This window comes from Brachycentrus maculatus, unplaced genomic scaffold, assembly GCF_059751285.1.
Source record: "Brachycentrus maculatus isolate JH-2025_06_01 unplaced genomic scaffold, ASM5975128v1 h1tg000004l, whole genome shotgun sequence".
In the NCBI taxonomy this organism is placed as follows: domain Eukaryota; kingdom Metazoa; phylum Arthropoda; class Insecta; order Trichoptera; family Brachycentridae; genus Brachycentrus; species Brachycentrus maculatus.
Genome location: NW_028280759.1, coordinates 396,081 through 407,500, shown reverse-complemented (window position 1 = coordinate 407,500; position 11,420 = coordinate 396,081). Strand labels below are relative to the sequence as shown.

The 11,420-nt window shown below is 31.6% G+C and overlaps 1 protein-coding gene across 1 annotated transcript; it reads right to left on the bottom strand.

The window, feature by feature from the left end:
- Window positions 1-445: 445 nt before the first annotated feature.
- Window positions 446-7,545, bottom strand: LOC148313884 (myrosinase 1-like). The gene is made up of 8 exons (XM_088277761.1): window positions 7,526-7,545; window positions 6,701-6,804; window positions 6,054-6,626; window positions 5,277-5,371; window positions 3,904-4,206; window positions 3,305-3,546; window positions 1,468-1,648; window positions 446-577 (listed from the first exon to the last, which is right to left on the bottom strand). Exons 1-8 carry the CDS (start codon window positions 7,543-7,545, stop codon window positions 446-448), a joined length of 1,650 nt encoding a protein of 549 aa, XP_088133887.1.
- Window positions 7,546-11,420: the final 3,875 nt, after the last annotated feature.

Genomic DNA, 11,420 nt, shown 5'->3' with positions numbered 1-11,420 from the left:
AAACCGGTTAGAACATGTAATGATACATTTACTTATTTATATGGTTTACTTTGACTTGCTCAGTGGTGTTGAACAATTGCTCTTGACTCTCAGGGTGTAAATGCATGGGTCATCAATTGAATTATCTGAAAACTTACTTGGGGTATCTCTTAGACCAAATGAAAGACTAGGGCATTTTCACAATGGGTTTATTCGAGGTTATGTAGCACGAACACTTATAAATATTACTTAAAACTAATTTTAATACTAGATAGACTGTACCAGACTATTGATTAAAGTTTATGTGTTGGCTGAATTTCTATTAAACTATCCTGGAACGAATTTACCTAGGAATGTGTGATTAAAATGTGCGTGTGACAGTTGTCATCTGTCAAACGCTTTGGCGGGACGGAGCGAACTCGATGTCAAGATGGCGGCAATTGACAGCTGTCTTCTGTGAAGCGCTCTAGCGGCTAAAGCAGCAAACTCGATGTGACGTCACCGCTCTGCCGGCGGGAGGTGCAAACTCGATGGCGTCATCTTTGTCGACATGAGGCTGCAGGAAGATCTCAGGAGTTGAGTATTGTAGGCTTTGAAGCTGGAGAAATGATCGGAAGTTATTATAGGACACGATGGAAATAACTTGGCAGTAATACAGGACACAACTGAGGCGTTGGCGTTGTAGACTGGTTGGCGGGAACTTAAAGATTTCTGATAGACGACGCACGCTTCCACGTTCCTGTGAGACTATGTCGACTATATTTCCACTTGGGCCACGTCAGTTCGGATCACAAACTTGCACACTCGAACTAGGAATAGTAAAGTTCAATTCCAATAAATAAATTAACTTTTCAACGGAAAATACACGTAGCTCCGTCACAAAACGACAGTCCGCCGAGGAGCACGTCCACTCGGCTAGGCCGATAGTCCTGGAATGAGGCGTGGTCCGGGTCGCATGATGAATCGACGGTTAGAAAACCGTTATTTTTTAAGTAGGTCAAAGGAAGTGATCATGTGATTAGAAGTTTTAACGGTCGAATTGATCACGTGAATAAATGATGACTCTTTAAATTTAATGCGTAATATCGCTGTCGATATTACAAACAATAGTATAAAAAAAAGTGGTTCAAATCCAATTGCGTATTCAATTTATTTTTATAAATTAAAACATATTTCAATTCATAAAAAAATACACATTTTGTAGTGAAAATACAATAGTAATATTACACAATTAAAAAAAAAAAATTATTTGGATACATCTACCTAATCCAAAATGACTAAGTATTTGTAAAAATTGGTGGGAAAGATATTAAAAATGAAGGTATTTTAAAAGAAAGTGTGTATTAGATTTATTTTTTAAGTTAATTAAATAAGTCACAAGCACACAAATTGTCACTTTATCTACGAAAATACTTTTTAAATTTCTTAATACATATGAAGCGTTTAATTAAAATTTTAAATTTAATTAACGATGATCAAAGTGACGACCATGAGGATCATCATGACTAGTGATGATGATAGAGCCACACATCCATCTTCCACCCCAGGATCGAAATTCCAATCTATAACTTTACTTCTTATTATCTCCTTATAAACCACGGCAGATGCTTTTCGAGTTCTTGTTTTATTAGGGCTCGCGAAGTCTACGTGATAAATTCCAAACCGTTCGCTGAAAAACCAAAAAAAAAAACAAGTTATAAGAGCTGATTCGTTCGCTGTCGCCGTTCGCTGAAAAAATAAGAGCCGATAGTAGAGAAGACCCGATATACTTGCATAATTTGAAAAAAAAAAGTAGTTTGAAAACTACATGAATAATAGGTTGAAAACTATATAAACTCATGGTGTTAAACAGGGATGTGTAATGTCATCATGGCTGTTTAATCTATACATGGATAATTGTATTAAAGGACAAGGTTTAAATAACGTAGTTTAAATGATCGATATGACTATCTATTGATTTTTGTATACTTATTGAAGATTGTGTGGTTCTTGCCAATAGTAAGCTGGCGTCAAACATGTATAATATGCAAGGAAAGTGATTTGCTAATGTATGTTAACAAATCCAAAATCATGATTTTTGAAATGTATGAATGAAGATGTAGATGTAAAATAGTAGTTATTGGCGAAATTTTGGAACAGGTAGATTATTTTGTATATTTGGGAAGTGTGTTTTCTAGGGATGGTAAGATTGATAAAGATGTAGAAGGGAGAGTGAATGCTGGGAACAGAGTGAATGGTGTACTGAAATTAATTATAGAAAATAAAACTTATCGGCGAAAGCTTAACTGGCAGTAAACAACAAAGTCCTGGTTCCAATCCTATTATATATGAATATGAAGCATGGAGTTTTCAAAAAAGGGATGAAAGTAGACCGTTTGGCGCAAAGTATTTGCAAAGACAGATTGGTGTTTTACTTTACGCTAAAAATGTTAATGACTAAATTAAAATTATATTTAACCATAATTTATATTTGAAGCACTAACATTGTGATTTTCCATTTTATAATTAAAATGTAACTTTGTTTTAAAATCACTGTAAATATTTTATTATAACTTAATTATAATGTCTACCGGTTTCGAAGCTAACCACTTCTTTATCAAGTATTGATCAGTCTTGACAAAGAAGCGGTTAGCTTCGTAACCGGTAGACATTATAAGTAAGTCATAATAAAATATTTATAGTGATTTTAAAACAAAGTAACATTTTAATTATATGATATTAACTCATATTTTTTTGTTAAGAAGAAGAATAAAAACCTTGAATAAAATAACCTATTATATTTCATTACTTTTATTTTTTTGGGATATTTTTTCTCTTTTCTTGAATGTTTTCCGCAGATACTTTGTGGTACATTTTATAATATCTTATCTTATATACAATTAAAAGACTTTGTTTTCACCACTTTTTATTCATATAATTCAACCTACCGGTTTCGACAATACATTCTCATCATCAGGGTTTATTTTAAATATAAAAAAAAAACATTAAAAATATTAGAATACTTTCACAAAAAAAATGAATATGATATAATGAATATTTTTATGGAGTATGTGGAAGTTTTTTTTGTGAAAGTATTGTAATATTATAAATGTTTTTTATTTAAAATAAACCCTGATGATGACAATGTATTGTTGAAACCGGTAGGTTGAATTATATGAATAAAAAAAGTGGTGAAAACAAAGTATATTAATTTTATAAAGATGTTTTTCTCTCCTAAGGATCGATATTTTTCGAATAGATCTGAGGGGGAGACATAATATTTAGTCATTGCATTATCGGGATGTGCTGTCTGGATAGCTAGCTATCTAGTACCTTTAAAACTTACGTATATCCGTTCAGCCATTCAAAGTTGTCCATCAAACTCCAGGCAGTGTATGCGGTCACATTGCACCCATCGTCCAACACGGCTGCCTGAACTTCCTCCAAGTAAGCTCGATAGTACCGCACCCTATTGGAATCGTTCAGCCGTCCAGAGTCGGAGAAACCGTTCTCGAAAATTATTATTTCTGGGTTATCATAACGGTCTTTTAACCAGTTCAACAACTTTCTAATGCCCCAAGGAACAACCTGTGGAAACATGGAGTTATAGATATTTACAACCCAGTGTTATCTTGATCATTAACACATGAAGGAAAAGTGATCAGCCCTCCGCTTCAGATACCAGTCCAGGGTTATATTGAACGAATATTACAGTGAAAATATCACTTATATTTATTTGACCCCCCCTGGGAATCGAATCCGGGATCTCCAGAACGGTAGCCGAGCGTGCTGACCATTACTCTACGGAGGCGGAGGTTATTAATAAGTGTTAAATATTTATATTAAAAAAACCCTTAAAAATAACATTCTTTTACCGTGTTGTGTGGTAGTCTCGACACAAAGAAGAAAAAAGGCAGAGTAATTGAAATGTTATATTTGTCTCACCTTAAGCCAAGAAGAAATTCCAGACTCCCACGATTTGTCGTGGTACGGAAAAGCATTTTTATCGTCTCGAAATGATGGCACGGGAAACGTGTTAGGCTCGAGCTTCTTGACCAAGTACGTCGTGTAATGATTCAATCCGAAGAAGTCGTACGTGCCTCTAATGTATTCCACCTCTGTTTGAGTGAAGGTCGGAAGCCTGGACATGGAATATCCCTGCTCTCTGCTCCTTAGAGCAATACGATCCTTGATTTCTTGTGGGTAGTCGCCAGTCAATGAGAAAATGGGGTCTCCAAACAACGCCGTCTATAAACAAAACACGTGTTTCTTAACAAATTTACGACTACAAAAAATACCATTATATAGTCTTCTCATAGGGCTAGGCAGAGAGAATAGAAAGCCACGCCAATTATTATTTTTTACTTGTTATACCTGTTTTCAGTGCACCATTCACTCTGTTCCCAGCATTCAATCTCCTTTCTTTATCTTACATATCGTTTCTTTCTTTATCGTTTACATCTCTATGTAAACGCTTGATAAACTAATAATTACATCTACATATATAAATTCTTTAAAAAAATATTACCAACAATTGTATTAAGCTTTAAAATATTAATTCTCTAAAATATAGCCAGGTCAATAAATTCTTCCTTTCCCAGAAAATAAATATAAGGGTACATACCTACATCCCCCATTAGTTACTGTTGTCTCCCATAAATTATTGCTGCACGTGTTAAAACTGTCACTTAGAATTGTATAGCTACATAAGGACCGTAGTCTATTTGATCTTCACATTCGTTTGATAATGCCCTAACAAGGCGAAACAATTGTCACAATATAGTTTTTTATGTGTTTTTGTTGATAAAATACAACTTAGTAGGCTCAAAAAATCTGTGTTTGATTTAAAAATTAATACATAAAATACACATTATACTCCTTTGACACTTTATCTACGTCTTGTCTACTTTCAGCAAGAAGCTCAGCATCGTCACCATACAAAAGGCTGCAGATAGTCAAATCGATCATTTAAACACCAATATTCAAACTAAAAGTTATTTTGTAAAATTATCCACAAGTAGAATCAACACCTACGATGACATTACATATTCCTGTTTAACACCTTTAGAGATATAAATACAGTTTTAAAAACACATTTTTTCTAATTATTTTGTAAAGCTTTATTGTGACTTTGGGTTTATTTGAAAATGGGAATTAAAATAGTAGAGTGGGTATCACGGACTTCTGACTTAAAGGCCATAACTCCAACATTAGACCATAGGCCAACCTAAACGTGATGTTTTAAACTATTGGACAGTAAATAAAGAATTCTCAAACTTTTTCTTACTTTTAAGATACTCATCGTCATATCGTCTTACCTCAAATAGTCGTGCATACACAGCAGCTTCCAAGTCTTCTGTTTTGTTGCTAGCTGGTTCATTCCAACTTGAACTAAGAGTCATCGATATCCTTCCTTAATCATAACACAAACAAATGTCGTTATTCTATAACACAAACAAATTTCGTAATTATATATATTTACAATGAACCAATAAACAGATTTTTTATGAATTTAAATCAAGACTTTTGTATTATTCTTCATCTTTTTAAAGATATTTAAAAAATATATAAATAAATATAATATAATAAATAAATAACTGGAGAAAATCCAATAAAATTTTTAACCTACTCAAAATATTGTGAATAGTAAAAAAACTGGTCTAAAAATAAGTAGAATAAAAATATAAATGATATTTTTAGGTATCTCCTGGTATGTTAAATAATTCGGGAAGAATTTTTCATACATTTCATTGATGTTTCTGCTAATAAAAAGTCATCAATTTCAACCATAGATATCGCCGAAAATATAAGCATACAAAAGTTATTTTCAATCGAAGCATAAGTAAATCTTCCGAAATCTGATTAGTGTGGTTGTCAATCATGGGTGAATGTTACAAAGTATATAAAGTGATCATTTAAACCCGTACAAAACAGGTCGTAAGCCCTGTAAATGCCCAAGCTTCCATATTTTTATTTATCTGTGATAAAATATCATTAAAAAATCTTGATGTAAATAAATCCTAAGTTGAGGAACTCTAGAATTTGTGCACAAATAATTTTACACGCTCATATATTGTGAATGTATACGTACTTACCTTTTTGAAGAGGTCTGAACTTCTCGTCGTAGAGATGGTATGCCTTTGCATGAGCCTTAAGCACGTTATGGTTACACATATAATCTGCCACTCCAGAGAAATTCATAGCAGGGGCAAATCCAACGTCATAACCTCCGGCGCAAATTTCTTTAGGCTCGTTAAAAGTCAGCCACGTCTTGACCCGATCTCCAAAAATCGTAAAAGCTACATCTGCGTAAGCCACAAAATAATTCACCATCTTTTCATTAGTCCATCCTCCGAGCTCTTGAAGTTTTTGAGGTAAGTCCCAATGGTACAGGGTGATCACTGGAGATATTTCGTTTGCCAAGAGTTCATCTATCAGATTGTTGTAGAATTTCAATCCATCTTGGTTCACTTTGTCGGTGAAACCTGAAGGTAGAATTCTTGGCCAAGAGAGTGAGAATCTATAGTAATCTACTCCGAGTTCTTTCAACATCTCTACATCTCTCTTGTAGAGATTGTAGGAATTGCAAGCTTCGTCTCCTGTACTTGCATCGTCTACTAGATGTGATCTGTTATGGGTGAGATAATCCCAAATACTTTCTCCTTTGCCTGAAATTAACTTTGACTTATTTGTTTCCTTAAAAATATAAATATTTTATGCTATTTTTACGTTTAAAAAATACCATCTGTATTCCAGGCGCCTTCGACTTGATAAGATGCAGTAGCAGCTCCAAAAAGGAATCCATCAGGAAATTTCCTCAAAGTCACATTTTCTTGAGTTGTGACACTGAAATGGATTTATTGTCTTCAACAACGCGCTAGGAAGGATAAAATAAACCAAAAAACGAAAGAAGAAGAAACTAAACGATGAAATTAAAAAAAAATACGAGCCTTTCGTTTTTCTATGCTTATTGCAATAATAATTTTATTTGGAAAAACTGTGCTTTGAGAAGTTAAATATTTATTGTTGCATGGATTTAAAAAAATCAGGCATTGTAAACATGCAGATACTTATTGCATGAATTCAGATTATCTGCATATATAAGTTATATAAGGTATGCTTACACATATTCTGAATGTTGGCTTTTGTAGTAAAGGTTAAGTATCGAGTCATTTTATAATTTTATATAAAATAAATAAAATTTATTACCTTTTTATCAACGCTGTTGCTAATATTATCCAAATCAATTTCATATTTTTCTACCCAACTTAAAAAATAAGTATTTTATAGTTTCTTACAAAAAACGTAAATGTTGATGGGTTCTATTACCAAGGGAAATCGAGAGCAATACTATGCATATTTATATGCCCTGATAGACTTTATCTATTTCGGAATCATAATCCTTTTATGCAATTTATCTTGAAGTCTATTCTATGACACGTGTTAAGATTTATAAGCAGTGTTTTATTTTTAATTTTAGCTTTTATTAGATTTTCTTTAATGATATTAATGACAATTATCAAGATAATAATAATACTGTTGTCTTGCCATGTAACATATTGCTTACTTAAGGAGCGTTGTGAACATTGTGTAGGAGAACAGCTACACTATGTGGACAAAGTATACAGCTGATTTTTGTAGATCAGCTATAAAAAGCCAGCTGAATATTCTGACAAGTATGCCAAAAACTAAAGCATAACTATTTTCTAGCCATGTAGCTCCTAATTTCGAATATAAGTATGTCTATACAAAGCTTAGACTAGTTTCAGGATATATGCACCAGATTCAGGAGATTATTAAAAATCACTATACTACTCATACAACTTATCCCATACTAGATTATTACATTATCCCTCCTGTCTCCAACACAAATAAAAATTAAACATTTTTTTGGCTAGACATAAATCTATTTAATCTTGTACATAATGAATGCAATTTTCTTAAAAAAAAACCTATACTCTTTTAGTAAAATAAGAAAAAAATCCTTATGAATTCTTACCGAAATCTTGTCTTTAAAAAAAAAGTCAAAGAAAGCCTCATTTATGCTACATATACCGCAAAAAATGAATTCAATAAATACTAATTTTAAATTGGTCTGCGTGTTTGTGATATATCTTTCAAATCTACCTTATCCTTACTATCCTACCTGCAGAGAAGCCTCTAAAATAGAGGCTTTGCGGGTTGTTTATTTTTTCAAAGATAGATTAGTGTTTATAACACCCGTTAAAATTTTAAGTTCTTTTTCAGAATACTAGCATTATAATCTAATCGAGGTTTATTGACATCAATTTGCAATATAATTTTATTTAAGTTATAAAATTGGAATAAAATGAATATTCTTAATCCTGGTATATTAAACAATAAAAGCTGATTTGAGTCAATCTAGAAGTAAGATTTCAGTCTAGTATTTAATTTTTAGTAGACGATTTATAGCAATAATCTAATCTAATGTGTATGCTTGCATTATTTTAAAAATAATCTACAAAGGTTAATGAACTAATGGAAAAATACAAGATGTGCTTTAAAAAATATTATTGTAGAATCTGATAAATAAAATGTAAATGATTGTTTCATTCATATCTTAAATCTCTATAAGTAATAAACCGATTACTTTGAAATTTTTAGACAACAATGCATTCAAATATGTGCGTGTTTTTACGCATATCACAGAAAAGTTTTTAGACCGTCATCTATTGAATGTAAGAGCAACACAAGAAAAATATTTTTTTATCACGTAAGACAGCGTACATCTGGACAGCTGGTAAAATATTTTATTTTATTCAAACCCTTATCCGCGCCCCAATGGTGCATAGGGCACTGCATTATATAAACACAGTGTTATCTTGATCGTTAACACACGAAGGAAAGGTGATCAGCCCTCCGCTTCAGGCACCAGTCCAGGGTAATATTGAATAAATATTAGAGTGAAAAAATCACTTATATTTATTTGACCCCCCCCTGGGATTCGATCCCGGGACCTCCAGAACGGTAGCCGAGCGTGCTGACCATTACACTACGGAGGCGGACAAAGCATTTTAAACCATAATTTTTACTTGCTTTGTATAATTAAACGTAATATGATTGTATGCTTTTTCTTTTATTTCTTTTATTTAGGTACAGCTAGTATATCGCTCACTCCTTTCAAGAACGTCATAAATCAAAAAACTTGATTTTTCAGGAGTTTTTAAAGTTTAAAAATATAACACAATATATTAAAAATAAATATCAAGCCACTTATTGAACTTTTTACTGTGCAACAGATCTTTTTAGGTGAAAACCTGAAGGTTTTTTCTCCATTTGAAAAATATTTAGTATATTTAAAAAAATAATTTAAAAATACCTTTTCTTCAAAATGCAAAAATAATATTTTCTGCCCTGTAGCGGGTAAATATTAAGTAAAAAATATGCCTCTTTTGCTGGGATATAGTACATTTTCTGGGCATTCCGAAAACATGCACAACTGAAAATTGACGATTTTTGATTTATGACGTTCTTGAAAGGAGTGAGCGATATCTTTAAACCTCGTTTATTGGTTAATATTATCGTTGGATAATATGCAGAAAAATATCCACTTTCCGTTGAATTAATAACACCGTTTAATCCAGACATAACAATACAATCTCTACAACAAATTATGGCTGTAAAATAAATTATTATGGTCTCAATATTATCTGACAAACATTGTTATTGTTTATTGCTTGTTTTCTAAATGATTTAACTTCGTCATAATATAAATCTTCCATAAAAATATTATCATCTCGTGAAAAGCTTCATATAAATATTTCATTGTGTTTTTCTTTCACAAACAGGACCATTACCTGCAAACTTCATTTATATAAGCGGTTTGACAGTGTGATGAGTATTTTAATTAAAATTATAACTGATATTTAAAATTGTCTTATTTTTTTCCTTAAATCTTCTTTTGACCCAACATTCATAAGGCACGGTATCGGACATTAACTTAACGATATCAATACAAAAATAAGCAATTGTATAACACCACAGTTAAGTTTATTAATGTAAACACGACTTAATTGCAATACAAAAACACATGTTTTTTATCATTTGAGTATGAGTTTTTTTACTCAAGTGTTAAAAAACAAGTGTTTTTCTTTTACAATTTCATCATGTCTTACCACAAAGGGAACGCCGAAACAATGAATAAAATAAACATGACCAGTTTCGAAAACCACATATGTTCCGAACAATATACGAAAATAGAAACTTGTGTTTTTACTTGCAATTCAACATCTGTAGTTTTTGAAACTAGCCATGTTTACATTAATAAATGCAAAATTGGCATTAAAGGAGTGTTTTATTTTGTTAATGGTATTTTTATCATCAAAGTATTCCACAGCAAATGCATTATCAATAATTAATAATAACAACTTCTGCATAGATTATGTGAAAAAGTAATTAGTCCTGCATTCCTGATTACTGAGTATATGAGTGGAATATATTTAATGTGATAGAGATGTCCTAAGAGAAATAAAACAAAAGGTAAAGGTTTTACTGATATATAATATATGTTAATATAAGAAAAGAAATGGAGGAGTTAAAGAAAAAAATAAATGGGTACGAGGTGGAAAAAGAAAAAGAAAGACAGAGGCTAGAGGTTACATTATTAACAAGTGTAATTTAGACAGTATCACTATCACATCGTAAAATATATTCGTGTCTCTTGGAGTGTTTTATGTATAGAAATAAATAAAGAAGAAACTTAGTTGTCCATCACGAAATTATCCATTAGAATGGTGAAGGTTTCACGTGTATAAGGTAATTACTTAAGCCAACATTGGACTGGTTGTAAGCCCTGTAAATGCCCAGACTTCGTTGAGATAATAATAAATAATCTCGATTAAATTAAATGAGTAATTGTTGAAGAAAATAATATTTTAACGATTTTTAAGAGATAATTTAAAAGAATGATGACAATAAACATCGTAAGATGGTCCAGGAAAAATAATAAATAATGCGTTATTAATATATTTAAAAAAGTATATAATTCTTTTAAAAAAGTTCATGTTTATCACATATACATATTTAGAGCACAATTAGCCCTATCAATTTGGTATCACAAATATCATTTCTTAAATGGTAGAGTTTACTAACTATTTTTGTGTAATATAAAATGTATAACATAAAAAAATGTTTTGTTAATTTTAAATTCCCACAGCATGAGTTCTTCACGGTTTATATAATATCATATCATCATCAATAAAGTTTGAGAATCATTTCAAAGCAAACGAATATGTTTGAAATATTTTGATATTTTTTTAAAGTTCAATTAAAAATTGCAATTAAAAAAGAAGTGATGGGGCAAGTGAACAAAGCTGCAGCCATCTCAGGATGCCTGAAAAATGCTATATGGAAAAACCCTGAGATGAAGATCGGCAGCAAAATCAAGATACACAAAACTTGTGTCCGACCCATCATGACGTGTGGAATCGAAAGTAGAGCAG

Coding starts and splice junctions, on each gene's coding strand:
- LOC148313884 (XM_088277761.1), bottom strand. CDS start 7,545: ATGTTCACAACGCTCCTTAA. Junction 3,547..3,903: donor GAATTTCTTCTTGGCTTAAG/GTGAGACAAATA, acceptor ATGTTTCCACAG/GTTGTTCCTTGGGGCATTAG. Junction 1,649..3,304: donor GAATGGCTGAACGGATATAC/GTAAGTTTTAAA, acceptor TTGGTTTTTCAG/CGAACGGTTTGGAATTTATC.